This window comes from Callospermophilus lateralis, chromosome 10, assembly GCF_048772815.1.
Source record: "Callospermophilus lateralis isolate mCalLat2 chromosome 10, mCalLat2.hap1, whole genome shotgun sequence".
Taxonomy (NCBI): domain Eukaryota; kingdom Metazoa; phylum Chordata; class Mammalia; order Rodentia; family Sciuridae; genus Callospermophilus; species Callospermophilus lateralis.
The window spans coordinates 131,828,887-131,845,504 of NC_135314.1; the positions used below are offsets into that span (position 1 = coordinate 131,828,887).

The following is a 16,618-nucleotide window of genomic DNA, read 5'->3' on the forward strand; positions in this document are numbered from 1 at the left end:
AGGAGCCACACTGCCCTGTCCTCCAGGATGACTTTGGACTCAATACCCAGCATACTCTGTTGTAGGGCTCCGCCCCTTCCCAGTATTACCTGACTAATCTGCCACCATCTCAGCCAGCACTCTGGCTTCTCTCCCCTTTGATGAAGGCCTTGGACCTTCATCCCTTCATCTGGTCATCCCACCTTGGTCCTGACACTCACTGTTATACGCAGAGTTCAGAGCTGCGCCCAGGCCTTTGACTCCAGAGATTTTTCCACAGCAATGTTATCATCTTGCTTCATGTCTTCAAGAGCCTGTGGAGAATTTACAGAGGAGAATTGGGAGGAGCTCTATCAGCAGGCCCTACCTACAATGCAATGCCAGCTCATAGCTGGGACAGCACTGTGGATAGGTAAGGGATGTCAAAAAAGATAAGGGGACATTAGCCTTAGCTTCCCTTTATTGGTAACTCTACTAAGTTGGCCTTACATTGAGGGCTTTGTAAACAGTGTCCCACCTCTTTCTCTTCTCACACTCCCATGAAAGCACATTGTATCTCTGGTCACACTACCTACTGAAGACTAGGTTCTTGGGACACCATGGAACTTAGATCCCCTCCTCCCTTTCCCGGGAGAGGCCAGGTGTACTCACCCTGCTGGGCATGGTCACCAGAATGAGGAAAATTTTTTGCCAAAAGCAGAGACAGCTGTTGACATGGAAAGAAGAGAAATATCAGGAATTGGGCCAGACCCCTCCTAGTCGGGGTCATTTGGCACAACGAAGCCAAGCTTAGCGGAGTGGGGGAAGGGTGGTGGGCAGGACTAGCCCAGAGAACCGCTGGGCAGCAGTAGGTGAGCACTGTGCCTAGATGACTGAACCTGGAACCATCTCACAGACCTAGACTCCTCAAGAGCAAGGCCCTGGAATGGCTACACACCAAGGCCCTGTCCACAGGCAGTGCATACCTTCTGTAAGCTTGCCAGCTTGCTCTGCTGCTCCACCAGGAAGGATCTTGGAGAGAACACTCTCTCCATCTGTACCTGGCTGACCAGCAGAAGCCCCTGGTGTTCCTCCAGGCCTGGCTCCAGTCTTCATGCCTAAAGGGAAAGGATCCACCATCATAAGTCATACCTTGGCCTAGCTGTTCAGGGTTTGAGTGGAAAAGTAGCCATAAGGAAACCTGAATACAGGTGGCCTGTGAGGTGGAAGTATGAGGAAAGGGCTAAAGCAATATAAAGATAAGAACAGGAAAAGAAAGGGTGGAAGGAATCAGAAAAAAAAAAAGACTGAGGAAGGTAAAGAAGAGGGAAAGGAGGAAAAGGCAGAGGAGGATGAGAAGGCAGAGGAGAGGAAGGAAGGGAAAGGAGAAAGTAAGAAGCCATGGTTTGGTCCTGTGTTCACCAGTGCCTTCTAGGTTCTTTGCCCAAGGCAGCATGGGCCTTAAGGCCCCATTGTGGAGGACCTCATTGGCTCCAACCCAGGTTCATTCTCTGCTGGGAGGTCTGTAACACACTGGGCAACTTCTTGTGGATTAATGAGGCCATGCAGTGAGGGAAGCTTAAGGTGCAGGTGAGTTCAGGGAGGAAACAGTGCTTGGTGTAGCCTCACCTGTAGGTCCAGGTCCCGGTGTTGGCTGGGCCTGAGGAGCCCTCCCTGGTTGGGGTGCTTTGGCTGTCACTTTAGAGCCATTTGTCTGTTCTGCCCGTGGCTGCAACACAGAACTTAAAGCTGAGCTCCTGCCCATCAACACTGCCCACACCCAGTCTGGAATCAAGGAGATGTTAAAGCTTCAGCTGTTGCATCTACCTTGGGTGGGACCCATGCACAGGACCCTACTTACCAGTCCTCCTGGTTGGGGGGCTGGGGCTGTCATGGAGCTTGGCTGAGGCTTCCCTGTTGGCTGGCTAGAAGCAGAGGCTGGGCCCCGGGTGATTGGCTGGCTCTGCTGCTGCAGCCGAGTCTGTGATGGGGCCTGCTGGGGAGGCTGCTGTCCAAGACCTTGCTGCTGCTGTGTCTGTGGCTGGCGTGATGCTGCCCCAGAGGGTGTCTGTCTGGATGCTGGTGGCTGTGACTGCTGTGGCCCTGGAGCTACCTGGCGACCTTGTGGTTGTGCCTGGGATTCTGGCTTTGGCTGCTGTGCAGCAGGCCCAGAGTGGGCCTGCCGGGAGCCCTTCTTGCTGTCAGAGGCATGATGGTACGCTGATGGAGCACGGGATGGCTGTGAGTATTCAGCAGAGCCAGGATATCCAGGCTGACCCTTCTTCGGCATGGCTGGGGCAGGGCTGGGCTGAGGGTGGGGCCGGGCCTCATGACGACCCATGTCCCGAACATGTGGTTTGGCAGCACGCCGTCCCTGTTCCTCACCAACATGACGGCCTGAGTGCCTCCCATGCTCGCTGTGGTGCCGGTGTTCCTTGGCTGAGGCATGGCGACCTGGGCCACCCTCATCATGAGGCCACAGGCCCTCCTCGGGGGGTTCATCGTAGTCGTGGTAGCTGTGCCTGGCAGAGCCTCGCTTCTGGGTGGAGGAGACTGCATGGCCCCCATGGTGCCTGAACCGGTCGGAGCGGGCATCCCGGGGCTTATCAAACCAGTCCGTCTCCTCCTGGCCCAGGTGATACGCTTCAGAGACCAAAAACAGAACACCATCAACCCCCAAGATGTCTGCAGGGGAGGCCTAGCGGAAGCCATGCAAAGACACCAGAGTGGGCACCACAGCTACAAGCGATCACTAGGTCCCCAGCCCACCCTCCCACAACCAGGAAGCAAGGTGCAGATGGAACAGGCAAGGTCAGCCTGCAGCAGGGCCCACTGGATAAGATGCCAGACCTGATGGGACATCTTGGGTCCCAGGGCCTCACAGGCAGGCAGGCCCCCCAGGTGCTGAGCAACTGCTGAAATCACCCCCAGCTGCCATTACCTTCACTGTCAGAAACCACGCAGTGGGAATCATCCAGGATGTAGCCCTCCTCACGCTTATATGCATGGGCCCGTGGTCCATCCTTGACATGTTCCTGGACATCAGGCATGGAGTGGCTGGAGCAGAATTGTGGGCAGGTATCCCCAGGAGGGAGAGTGCCCCCAGCAGGGCGGGGCCGCCCTAAGGGACTGACGGGACTCTCCTCTTCAGAGGTTTGGCTCCTCATGGGGGGCCGTGCCCGGCTGTGGGCCATGCTCAGGGATGAAGGCTTGGGGCCCGCTTTTTGAAGTCGCTCCACAGCCTCCCGTTCCCGTTCATACCCCTTGCCTCGGCCACTGAAATCATGGCTGGAAAGCTTCTCCCCACTGTATGCAGATGCCACCCTGGACCGGCTGCTCCCACCATACATGCGGTCATCCTCCTCTGCTGTATCCCGACTGGACACCCCATAGTACCTCTGCTGCTCATACACATTCTTCTTGAGCCCATAGGTTATTTCATCCTGGAACTTCCTGCCCCGAGAGGCCAGGCTGCTGCTAACAGCAGATGGGGGATAGGAGGCCAGGTCAGACTCCACATCCTTGGCCTCTTCAATAGGTGAGAACTTAGAGATCTTTTGCTCCATGCCCTGCTTCCGGTGTTTGCTGCGCTTTGAGGGGATGGCAGCTGGGGCCAGGCTCTTGGAGGGATGCTTGGGTCCCACAGGCCCTGGACCATACTTCTCTGCTCGAGCTCCATGTCTATAGTCGCTGTCGCTGTAGTAGTGGGTACTGGCTGGTCGTCCATTGTTCTCCATGCTCCGATGATGACCAACCTTCCCACGGGTGTCATACGAGTCCTCCTCAGATTCCTCTTCCCCTCTGGCATAACAGCAGGGCAGGGTAGGCCCCTCAAGGACACCTGGTTCTCCAGGCTCCTTCCCAGGTCTCCCACTGCTGCCTGGCCCCAAGGGCTCCAGTCGCTGGCTATCAGGGACAGTAGGAGTGCTGTCCTTGGTCAGCTCACTGATATCATCAATCATCACATAGTTCCGAGGAACATTCTGCTCCAGACTGGTATAGTGTGAGTCAGGGGGATAGGTGGGGGCTGGGCTCTGGCTCACACTGCTACGGTCACTGGTCCGGGACAGCTCAGTGATCTTGCCTTGCTCATAGCTGCTGCTCACAGTTGAGCCACTGTAGCTGGTTTCAGAGGGGGCTGAAGACATGGCCACAACAGGGCTGGTGATCACCTCATAGTTAGTGGGTACCTTTTGCTCCAAGTCAGCTAGTGATGTCTGGCGAGGCTTCTGGAGTGGGGCCCGACTATCAGTAGGGACTGGAAAATGGGTGCTCTGTGTGGTTGGCATGGGTGTTTGGGCTGCATAGTGGCTTGTGGGACGGAAAGCCTGCTGATTTGGCAGGCCAGGCTCCGCTGGGTAACTGGTGCTAGGAGGAAAGGTAGGTGCTGGGTATGTGCTAGGGACAGGGTAGATGGGTGTCTGGTGGGCTGGGAATCCATTCTGAGTTGGCCCACTACTGCCTGGAGTATACTGAGGGGCCGGAGGTGGGAACCGAGGCTGCTGGAAGGCACCAGGGCCAGAGGGGGTGGCTGGCACAGCAGCAGTGGCAGGGAAGTCCACATACTGGCCAGCTGGAATGGTGGAGCTTGGGAGCCGTAGCTGGTTGAGCTCACTGTCTGAAAGGTAATCACGATGCTCACCAAGGCCACGTAAGGGTGGGTAGTCACGGCCACCCCGGTCTTTGGCCAATGACTCTTTGCGCTGTGTGATGCCCAGCTCTAGGTACTTGAGCTTGGCATCAATCTCCTTCTCCTCCTCGTCCAGCTCCGCCTGCTTCTTGCGCAGCTTGGTGGACTCATGTTCCACCAGCCGCAGGTCCCGGTCCAGTTCCCGGAGCAGGCTGGCCTTGGTAGCAGGGATGGTGGTGGGCCCCGTCAGCCCTCGCTGCAGCAGGCTGGCTGCATACAGCTGTGGGGGGGCCTGGCCAGCCAGGGGAAGGTGAGCCTCCTCTGGAGGGGGGCTGGGCAGTGTCCGCTTCACCTTGCGGACCAGGCCGTTGGGTGGCAGCGCCGACACCTGAGACAGAGGGAAGGGTGGGCAGCACTGAGACCCAAAGTGTGGGTGACTTGGTGGGGTATGGGGTAGAAAAACTTTGGCTTGGGCTGTTGATGCCTTGAGGCCTACCCTGCCCACCCCACTGGTCTTAGTTTCTTTGCCATGGAGGGAAAGCCTGTGATCATTTTACAGTCCTTCTTCCTAGAGCTCTGGGCAGCAGGTGGGCAGGGAGAGGAAGATTGCCTTCTGTGCTGGTTTTCACACACAGTGGCTTTGAGGGCACTTGCACATCTCTGGTAGATTTGCCTTCCACTGAGGTGGCTCTGGGTTTGGGACCCAGCAGCTGTAAGGGGCTGAGGGCAGTAGAGGACATAGACAGGAAGAGTGCAACAGAGTGAATCCTAGGCATTATGGGAAGGGGCATATGCTGACTGCATTTAAGTTGTTGCAGGCTCTGTCTTTTGCTGCTTCCTGCCTCACTCTTCTCTAAAGTGGCATGCTACTCAGGTGCCTGCCCATCTTCCTCCTCTAGTTGTTCTTTACAACCCTCTGCCAAATCCTCTGGGCTGTGCTCTTGGCCTCCATATCCCTCTGTCAGCCTGCTGCTCTCTTGGGCCACCAGAGAAGTTCTGGGTTCTCTCCAGCACTTTCTCTAGCAGAGTGGTTTTCTGCTCAAGGTCCCTTGGCAGTGTTCTCTGCACTGCCTGAAGACCCTTTACCTTTAGCTTTTGCCTTCCTGGGAGCCATAGCTGGTTGAGCTCACTGTCTGGAAAGGTAATCACAATGCTCACCAAAGCCACGTAAGGGTGGGAGCACTTGCACATCTCTGGTGGATTTTGGGATTCATGGACCACCCAAATCCCCAAAATATATTGGGGACTGTATCAGGAGTCTTACTTTTTTCTTTTGGAGGTGCAGAGAATATACTCAGGGCCTGGTACATGCTAGGCAAGTGTTCTACCACTGAGCTACATCTCTAGCCCATGATTCTGACTTTTTACCTTGCCAAGTGACTACAAAAAAGCTTCCCACCTGCTTTTACCATATGTCATAAGGAAAAAGATAGCATGCCCCAAATCTCAGAATAAACGTGGGCCTTTAGTGGAATAAGTTTAGCTCTTTGAACTCGTCACTCTGTTATCTGTCTTTTGTTATTTTGGCCACACACCATGAATGCCCATCAAAGCCTGGCCCCATATGACCAGGCCATGGGACCTGTATATCTGGAGCCAGGTCTACCATGCTGCTCTGACCTGCCCTCCTTGGCAGCACAGACTCCTGATCCCATTCCCTCACCTGCTTTCACACATCAGGACCTGTATATACCAAGCTCTGAATACACCAGGGCCTGCACAAAACAGGGTACACACACACCAGTGTCCCCACATACCAGGGCTCTTCACTGCCCACCCCAACAACTATCACCTCCACAATTCCACTCCAAGGCTCCTCTTTTATCCTCTCTGCAATACACCCAGAAAAGTAAATATCTTCTATAATGCCTCTGGCTATTACCTCCTCTCCCCAGGGACTCTTTCTTCAGTCTATAAGCTCACATTGTGCCCCAGAAACTCTAACATACTCATCTTGTGCTATCTTACCTTCCTAAAACTTCAAGAGGCTTCCAGGGCCTTTAGGAAAAGCCCATTCTCCTTAGCCTAGCCATCAAAGTTCTTGGCAATAGGCTCTCATAAACCCCATCCTCCCTACTACTGCAGCCCATGGCCAGGTCATTTCTTTTCCCAGTATATCATTGGAAACTTAAGCCACAGATAAGAAGTCTCTATCTAGAGCAAATAAGTGTGTAAGCAGAGTTACTGAGGGACAGGTGGGGCAGGGAACATGATGAGTCAGAGAGTATACTGCAGCCCTCTGGGATGGCTTTGGGTGCTAGAACGTGGGGCTTGGCTTGCCTTGGAGCAATGAAAGCCTGGCCAGGGCAGGAAGTAGGAAGTAGCCCAGTCAGAGCTATTACTGATTTCTCAGGAAACAGCCATAAATGAGATTTAGAGGGAAAGTGCTCAAATTGGAGATGAGAGCTGAAGAGGCCTGAAGGGAGAAGTGGCAGGGATGGACTAGATATGGACTAGGGATAGGGCTATGGAGAGGTTGAGATTTCTAGTGGGGTATCTTGATGAAAAGCTGTGGGCCCAAGTGTGTCTGTATTTTCCTGGGCTGCCCTTGCTGGACTGTGGGTTCTATTGATGCACACTGAAGAATCTATTCCTCATCTCCTTCCCATGGGCCTCTGGAGCTACAGGTGACTCCATTCCCACCCCAGAAGAAACCCCTCCCTCTGGGGGGGCCCCTTGGGCTAGGCAGAAACCCCTGTCCCACCCTGGACCAGCCCCTGTGCCCATACCTGGCTACCCAGAACCCCCTGGTGCTGGTACAGGGAGAATCTCTCTTTGGAAGACTCCTCGGCGGTAGGGCTGAGGGGCTTAGGGTCAGACAAGGACCGCTGCAGGGTCTTCATGGGGCGAGGCAGCGTCTGCTGGCGGAGAGTGCTGTCAGCTGTGAAGTGCTTCTGGGGACTCACATGAGCCTTGTTCAGCCTTTCACTGGAAGCAAAGGAGGTATCCAGGAGCCGGTGTGGGGACAGGGGTGAGACTGGTGAGTAGAGGACCTGGGGGGACTTAGGAGGCTGGCGGCTCACAAGCTGTGAGAGAGACTCTGGGGGCAGGTGGGACTGGTACCCAATCTCCAGAGGATCCGGTTTCTTTTTTTCAAATCTTCCCAGGGGTCCTGGGGTGATGATCTGGATGCCAGGCAGATAGGGGCTGATGGCAGTTGGGCCTACAAGCTGTGGCCCAGGCACACTCTGGGCCTGCCCATCTGGTTCTGTCTGGCAGGCCAGGCTCTCTCCACGCCCAGTCTTCTCTGGTGCCGATATGTACCTGATGATCTCCACCTTGGGGTCAGTGACAGCTGTGATGTGAATCGCAGGAGAGACCCTGGGCAGCTGGTCAGGCTCTGTCTGCACAGAGCAGTCACTGATGGTCTGGATGCCCACACTGCTCATGGCCCTTGCAGTGGTGGCAGCAGTGGATGATACAGCAGTGGCATCATGCTTGCTGTCAGAGCCTGAGTCTGAATGACGGGAAAGACGGGACCTACGGCGACGTACTGGCTGCTCCCACTCGGCATTGTCCTCATCATCTGTCTGCACACTGCAGTCAGCACTCCGCCGAGGTCGGCGCCGCCGGGTCAGGAGGTAGCGGCCCTCCCCGTCCTCATCATCTGTCTGAACACTGCTGTCTGCAATCCTCCTGACCACACAGGGTTCAGGCCCTGACTCTGGTTCACAGATATCCCTCAGGCGTGGCATGGAGTGCCGCTTCTTGATGCCACTGCGGGCTGCCTCCCACTGTTCCTCAGTCTGCAGTGACATGTCTGAGGCAGAGCTGGCAAGACCCCGGTGCAGCACAGGTTCACGAGGCTGCCCAGGCCCCTCTGGCCCTCCTACGGCAACGAAGGCTGTGTGGGTTATGGGTGGCCAGTACTGGCCATTCTGGGCCAGTTCAGTGGTACCAGTGGAAGGCCCTCGGCTGGGTGCCTCACAGGCTACAGGAAAGGGGGCCTTCTGCCTCTGCTTCTGTTCCTCTAATTGCTGCTGGAGCTGTTGCTGGAGCTGCTGGATCTGTTCTAGCTGCAGACGCTGCTGAGCCAGCTGCTCTCGCTGCAGTGCAAACTGAGCTTGGCGTTCCTCTTGCTGCTGCTGCAGTACATGATGCTTAATGGTCTGCAGCTCCTGCAATTCTCGCTGCACTAGCAACTGCTCTTCCTCACGATGCCTCTGCAGCTCCACCCTCTCCCGTTCTAGCTCTTCTTGCAGCCGCAGTTGTCTCAGCTTCTCCAACTCTACCCGTTCCCGCTCTAGCTGTAGCAGCTGCTCCTGTTGCTTCCGTTGCCGCTCCTCCTGAGATGCTTCCTCTTTCTCAAGCACAGTGCGGCTGAGGACCCCAATGCTGCCCCCAGTAGCAGATTCTCCTGGTGGCTTCTGGCCAGGTGGTGGGGCAGAGGCTGGGGCTATTACAGCCTCTTTGACAGATATAGGGGCAGTTGTGGAAAGAGGTTCTTCCCGTGCAGCCCCTGCTGGCAATTCTGGCTTTGGTGGGCCCCCTGCCCCTGGGGCCTTGGTAGCAGCAGGTTTCCCCAGGTAGACAGGCCCCTCAGCAGGTGGGACACTAGAAACAATGGGGAATCTACTTGGTGCAGGATATCGGTACAGTCCTGTAGGTCCAAGAGGTACCCTGGGGGCAATCATTGGCACCCGTGTCAGGCTGGTAAGTGGCACGGCTGTGACTCCACCAGATGCATAAGGCCTGTACATGCCACCACGTACCATGGGCCGCAGTACAGAGGCAGGCTGGGTGGTGATAGGCAGGGTTGCAGCAATTGGAGTATTGATAGTTGAGTAGATCATGCCATCAGCTGCACGCACTGTGGCTGTGGATGGCATCAGCTGTCTGACTGCTGTTCCCTGACCTGCTGTAGGCCCATACTGGGCCAGATTCCCAGGGCTTGGATGGCCCTCTGGGAAGGTAGGATTGCCAAGAAGGCCAGGTCTGAGGGGAGCCAGACCCTGTGGAGCACTGAGCCCATGCCCATGCTGGGGCTGGTACTGCACAAGGTCAGGGCCACTGCCACCACTGCCATGCCGCCCGCCATATTGGTCCATGGAGTTGAGAGCAGCACACATGCGGCTGATCTCGCGGGCTGTGGTAGCACTATACTGAGCCAGACTAGCCTCCTGAAAGCCAACTGTGTCTCCCCGTGGGCCATACCTGTGATCTGAGTAAATATTTGATACTGAGCTATAGCGCCGCATGGGAAGTGGGTGAGTCAAAAGTTCTGTGGGATGACGGAGGTCGGTGAATGATCCATACTGCAAGCCCTGGCCTATATAGCGGCCATCTATAAAGCCCAGGCTGTAGGAGTGCTTCAGTGAGCTGAGGTCCATAGCTGTGTCTCGTCCGGGGCCCTGAAAGAGCTGTCCCAACCTGACATGGTAGTTGAGGCCAGCCTCAGCCAAATTGGTGTCGGACATGGAGGAGTATAGCCTGCCAGGGAGGTTCTGTGGGTAGGGCCTCTGCTCTTCATGGGGCCCAGGCCCCACTACTCCCTGTGCCCGGTAGGTGGGAGGCTCAGGAGCCTCAAGGTCCCGGTGACTATAGAAAGGGCTGCTACTTTGGCCAGGAGGGGCAGCATCTGCCACACTCTTCTCAGGTGCACTGGGAGCAGGGTGGAAGGTGCCAGTGCAGCTGCTGCCAAAGGGGAACTTGTAGACCATGTCACAGCATGCTAGCTGGCTCTCAGGCCTCATCCCAGTAAGGTCCAGGGCACCTGCTGGCTCTTCTGGGAGCAGTGTGGTCACAGTACCTGCTGTGCCTTCTCCCATCTGCACCACCAATGTGTGTGGCTTCCTGGCACCTGGCAGAGCATGTGATCGCAGCTCTGCAGGAGTTGCCCGGTGGGATTCAGCTCCAGGCTCTGGCACTGGGCCTGGCTTGAGGCTTATACTCTGGGTGGTACCCATCTGAGTGATCAAAATGTCCCTTCTGGCCAGAGGTGCCACCTGATTGGGCAGATTATATCTGGCAAACTTGGCCTCTCTAGGTCTTCCTCGGGGCCCCCCTCTGTGTGGTGCTGTCTGGACAGCCTGCTCTACTTGCTTGACCTGGGCCAGGCACACAGGGCTACCTGAACCCTGACCAAAGTCCAGCCGGCTCTGGAAAGGGTCTCCATATACTACAGGCTGCTTTTGCTGAGCCATGAGCACAGATGAGGCCATGGTGATGCTCACGGTAGTGGCAGTGCCCAGGAAGGCATGGGTCTGCTCCTGGGAGTTAAGGTTGATAACCAAAGGCTGCACAGTGGTTGACTGCCGTCCTGGGACTGGATCCAGGGCAAGGCCATACTTCCTTGCTTCCATAGCAAGAGAGGTCAAATCCATGCCCTGGTCAGTGAGAATGATAGGTGTGGGCTTGACAGCTGTGCGGAGATCCACTACTGCACTGCCAGGGGGCCTGGGGCCTGGCTCAACTCTAGATGTTCCAGGAACAGAGGAGATCCGGCACAGGGAGATGTTTTCAGCAGGAAGGGCACCCCAGCCATATAGTGCCAGTGGTCCATCTGCACCAGCACTGGGTGCTCGTGGGAAGCCAGGTGGCTCTGGGGGCAGCTGAGACACACTTGGAGGTGTTGTCTGGCTGTAGCTGTGAGCGGTGGGTAGGGTGTCAGTAGGTGAGCACAGTGGGGAGGTAGAGGCGCTGGCATGTACCATCCTGGTCTGGCTGGAAGCATCTGACGCCAGTGTGATGACCATAAAGGGAGCCTCCTGAGAAGACTGCTGCCACACCATGCGAGGTGTGCTGGGCCGGTGTGGTGTTTGTGTGCCCTGGGCTACCATAGGGGTGGAAGTGGGGGCACCAGGGCTCCGTGGCATGTCTGGAGCAGGGGTTGGACTTGGTGTTTGTGTAGAGAACTCTGCTGTGGTCCTTGAACCCAGCTTGCCTTGAAAGAACGTGGGGCTCTCTGAGGGGGAAGATGGGGAGAGAGGCGGACTAGAACCTGCAAAATAGGAATATATCCGGGAAGGTTGAGGAGTGCCAGCCTCAATATCACTACCACTTAGAGGCTTCTCTCTGGTAGTCCGTCCACCTGCAACAGGGCCACTGGGGGCCTGGGATAGCTCTTCAGTTTGGGACCCGTAGTTTGCAGTGGTTAGGCTCTGTCCATAGCTGTGGACTGTGGAAGATGGTGAAGGACTGCGCTCGGAACTGGCTGGGGAGGTTGAAGTCATATACCCTCGTGGCAGGCTGGCTGGACAAGGAGCCATGGCTGTGGTGGCTGGGGTCCCAGGGCCCTGGGAGAAGGACATGCCTACCTCAGAGGCTGAGCTGGGGGAGGCAGCAGAGCTGTGTAGCTTGAGGGGTTCCTGAGGCTCCTTTGCAAAATGCTGTGTGACACGGACATCAGGAATAACTCGGCCCCCACTGCTGTCTGAGGACGTGGAGGTGGAAAAGGACACAGGGGCAGCAAGCTGGGTGGGACTGGTACCAGGGGTAAGTGGGCCTTCGTTTTGCTTCATTGGGTCCATATATGCACTCTCAGCATTCAAAAATTGTTTCTCCTTCCTCTTGTCCTCAGTAAAGGCTAGGTCCCGAGAGGAAGCCTGCCGCATGCGGACTATGCTTTGTGATGTCTGAAGGATCTCCTCGTATACAGCTGCTCCCAGGCTGGCTGGAGTGCCCTCTGTGGCAGGTTGAGCAGCCCTGCCATAGTCATGGTCTGGGGTGTCTTGGTATTCAAAGGAGCCCTGGCCCCGAGGGCCTGTGGGCTGAGGGGGTCCCCCATCGGGGCCCCGGGCCCCTGCCACCTGGCCCTGTTGACGCTGGAGAAGCTCTGCTTTTCTCATCATCTCTTCATAGGCCTCCTCAGCACTCTTGAGGGGCCGCCCAGAACTGGGAGTGGTGGAGCTGCCTGAGGGCAGCTCAGTTGGTGAATAGAGGGACATGAAAGTGGGCAGATTATACTCACTGCCTGACTTATAGAGCCGGGTGGGGCCACCATCCAGGGCCTCAGCCTCTGAGTCCAGTGAGGGTGAGGGTGAGTACTCAGAGCAGGAGGAGCGGTGTAGCTCTTCCATCTCAGCAGCCTGCCTCAGCTCCTCTGTGGGGGATGCATCCTCAATGGGTGACAGGTTACTAGGTGGTGTCTTGGAGCGCTCACGCCTTCGCTGGGCCCGTAGCTCTTCCTTGTCACGCCGTGTCTTGCGGGCCGTGCTCCGGATGCGCTGCTGTTCTACTTCACGCATCTTCTCCTGTTCACGCAGCAGCTCCTCTTCTTCCCGAAGCTCTTCCTCCTCCGAGGAGTCCTCAATGGTAGGCAGCAGAGGCCCATGGGATCGGTGCCGGGCCTTGCGCTGCTGTTTAGCTTCTTCTAGTCGTTGCCGACGGCTGGGGCTGCTGTCACTGTCCTCTTCTAATGAGGACAGAGAGGTGGGAGAGGTGCCTGATGTGTAGCTGGGTGTGGAAGCAGGCAGTGTAGAGGAGTGCTCCCCACGGGAGCGGTCCTCAGGCGAGCCTGTCAGGCTCTCCATCTCCAACTCGGGCTCCCGGTCCAGGCTGGGGTCAGGACCTTGGCCCAGGTCTAGTTCGTGGCTATAGCTGCCTGTGCTATTGAGCTCAATGGTCTTGAAGCGGCGGAGCCCACCCTGCAGGGCTCCATTGCCATCAGTGGCCTCTGCTGGGCCTCCCTCAGAGAGCAGCTCCTCATAACCTGTGGTGGCATTGTGGGGCAGGCGCCTCTTAGGCAGTGCTACTGGTTCTTGGCTAGGCTCAGGCCTGGGCCTGATACCAATCTTCTGGGTGCCATGTTTGGCCAGGCTATGCCCAGAGGTGGAAGTGTCATCCTCCTCCAGGTTGTCTTCTTCAGCACTCATCTCTAGGATCTGCCGTCGCATGAATTCCTCATCAGTCAGTTCTGCTGCCCGAGCTGGGGGCTGGGGTGGAAGAGGGGACAGGCCACTCTCACTGCTGTCTTCCACATAGTCATGTCTCAGCTGGCTGCCAAAGTCATCTGAGGACTCGGCTGCATCCCGCTGCTCCCTCTGGCGCCCCCACTCCAAAGAGTTTTCCTCTTCCTCCAAGATATCCTCTAGCTCTTCATCTGAGTCAAAGGCCTCAGGCAGGATGGACAAAGAGCGAGGCCTCCGCTTCTGCTCCTCACCAATGCTGCTGGAGGGTGGCTTGCTCTGTTCACCACTGGGAGGCACTGTCTGGGCTTCCAACAAAGGCCGCATGCTGTTCCCAACCTTGTGGAGCTCTGAGGGGCTGGGTGGGCGTGGCCCAGTCACCCCTGCACTATCTAGCTGCTCCACTTCCTGCTGCACAACACCTGTAATCTCACTCTGCGAGCTAGAGATGCCATCAGAGGAGTAGCCTGTGTCGCTGAGGCTCTGTGGGCTCCGAGACAGGTCCTGAGAGTAAGGCTTGCCCACTGGTTCCTGTAACAGAGTAAGAAGCAGGCACTGATTCCCAACACTCCCTATCAATCCCAGGGCCCTGGGGAAAGGCCACTCTACCTCCCAAAGGTTTAGAGCCCACCACCCACATCAGTCTTTGAAAATGTTCCATGGCGAGCTAAAAAAAAGCAGCCCTAGATCTTCAAATAAAAGCTTTACTAGATAAAAGGGTGTCAAAATCCAGCAAAACATTCAACAGGTGCCATAGGACTAGTCTCCATCTTGAAATCTCCAGGCCTGCTGGAACCTCACCCAGCTTTCCTTCTGCTGGGGCATCCCTAATCTTGTCTGCAGCCCCTAGGGACCTGTCCCAGACTCTCCAGGAAAGCAAGTTCTTCCCCAGATTGTCCCATCTGAAGGCTAGGGACCCTGGGAAATAAACAGGACTGACCTCTGCTTCTCCACCCTTGGGGGCTTCAGGAACAGCCTTGATGACAGGAGTGGCAGGTTCAGTCCTCTTCACCCCACTCTTTAGTTTAGGGGTTCCAGCGATTTGGGTAGTCTCTGGAGGTGGCTTCGGCATAGGCTCAGCTTTAGCAGGGACTCCTGTCTTCTTTTCCTGGGCACTGCTTGGGGTTTTGCTGGGTTCAGAAGCCTTGAGGGGCTTGGCCTGGGGACTGGCCTTGGTGGGCACAGGACTGGCCTTGGTGAGTGGGGGACTGGCCTTGGCAGGTAGGGGCCCTGATGGCTGGCTCAGTCCCTGTGGCCCTTTCTGCTTCAGAGGGACTGCTACAGAAGCACGGTGAGGGGCTCCTGCAGAGGGCTGCTGTGAAGTGGGAAGCGGCAGGGGGGTCTGCTCTCCCAGGCTGCCCTCCATTAGCCGCTTAGTTTGGCAGTTCAGACAGAGCCACTCGGTTTTCTGTAAAGAAATAGGAGGGAGGTTGGAAAAAAATCAGACATTAAAGTTCTCAAAGAATATTTCCATGGTGATTTCTATAAAGTTAGGGAAGAAAAAGTCTTTCCAAGCATGACACTAAAGGTAGAAGGAGGAAAAGACTGATAGATTTATTGCCCCAGATGATAAACATCCCCATCCTTAAGATGAACATATACAAAATCAAATTGCAAATGTCCAACCAAAAAGAAGAGTCTGTTTTTTAACCCATAGGGAACTTTCATGGGACCAGAAAAAGAGGAGAACTAAGGAACAGGGGAATATGGGGAGCCACTCTGAATGATTCGCGCCTTCCATCCTGAAGTGAGAGGCTTTGACCAGTCACTACATTTTGTAGTGGTCTAGACGTTGTCCCGGTTCAGGAAGTTGAGGGTACATCTTCAGATGTAGGTGTGTCACCCATGGGGTTGAGCTACACTCACTTATTCCTTTGTAATACTACCCCTTTGCCCTGTTTGGGATAGAATGTTCCATGGAAATGCCCTTTGTGTGTCCCCTTCTCTTGCTCTGCCTTTGGGTGTGGCCTTCCTAGATGTCAATCAACCGGGTGACAGCAGACATTAAGAAGCTCAACTCCCTGAAACCTGACTCCTTGCCTCATTTGAATGGCTTCTCCTCAATAAAAGGGTTCAACACATTCTCTCTCTCTCTCTCTCCCCGCCCCCTTTCTGTGGACCCTTAAAGTCAGAGGAGCCATCACAGGACCCCAAAGAAAAAGGTATCTCTGTCTCTTGTGTGTTTATTTTGGTGCAGCCCAGTTCACCTGGAGTGACCCTGAGTCTTGAGGAACGCAACAGGGGAGGCCAAAAGCAGTTGAAGGATCTGATCCCAAGCATAAGGGAAGGCTGGGGTTCCAAACTTAGGGAGCAAACTAACCCTTGGGGGCTGGTTTGGAGCTCAACAGTCAGGAGTCCATGCAGAACAAAAATGGTATCCAGATATGAATGCATCCTGGAGATACTGCCCTTTTCTGGCCTCTTAGGTCTCATGTCTGACACCATTCTCTAACATTTCCTCAAGTATAGGCTGTACTAGGCAGCAGCAGACTCCTGGGGACAGACTCCTGGGAGAAGCCTTGATTTTATTGTTGTTGTTTTGTTAGTACTGGGGATTGAACCCAGGGGTGCTCTACCACTGAGTTACATCCTCAGCCCTTTTTATTTCTTATTTAAAGACAGGCTTTCACTAAATTGCCCAGGCTAGACTTGATTATAGGACTGTACTTCTATGCCCAATGATTAAGTCCTGTTTGGGATGGAGCTGAGCAGTCCTTTCTGCTCACACTCTCAACCCAGGTCACTTTGTCTAAGGCCAACAAAGAATCTCAAACAGAGGCTTCCTCCTTCCTTCAGGGCTCTGGACTGTCAGGGTCATCTACTAGAACTGAGGGTTGAATACCATAGTCATGATTAAGACAGAAAGACAAGGACTGACATGTGGCCTTCTTGGAAACCATAGCTTCCAACAGATCATTATAAGTATGACATGAATATTAATGGTAAAGCTCTTAGAACACCATAAACCACCAGGCGCAGTAGTACATGCCTAAAATCCCAGCGACTATGGAGACTAAGAAAGGAGAATCATGAGTTTAAAGTCAGCCTCAGCAATGGCGAGGTACTAAGCAACTCAGTGAGACACTGTCTCTAAATAAAATACAAAATAGGGCTGGGAATGTGGCTCAGTGGTCGAATGTCCCTGAGTTCAATCCCCAGTACCAACCAACAAACAAACAAACAA

General features: G+C 55.3%; 1 protein-coding gene across 1 annotated transcript in view; it reads right to left on the reverse strand.

Annotated features, from left to right (window-relative positions):
• Positions 1–644: 644 nt before the first annotated feature.
• Bsn (bassoon presynaptic cytomatrix protein) overlaps positions 645–16,618 on the reverse strand; it is a 98,077-nt gene continuing 82,103 nt past the window's right edge. Inside the window, exons 6-12 of the mRNA XM_076868342.2 lie at positions 14,375–14,842; positions 7,318–13,965; positions 2,900–4,976; positions 1,820–2,601; positions 1,588–1,687; positions 945–1,076; positions 645–685 (exon numbers count right to left, since the gene is read on the reverse strand). Coding sequence (XP_076724457.2) covers positions 645–685; positions 945–1,076; positions 1,588–1,687; positions 1,820–2,601; positions 2,900–4,976; positions 7,318–13,965; positions 14,375–14,842 — 10,248 coding nt within the window. The remainder of the gene's footprint in view (positions 686–944; positions 1,077–1,587; positions 1,688–1,819; positions 2,602–2,899; positions 4,977–7,317; positions 13,966–14,374; positions 14,843–16,618) is intronic.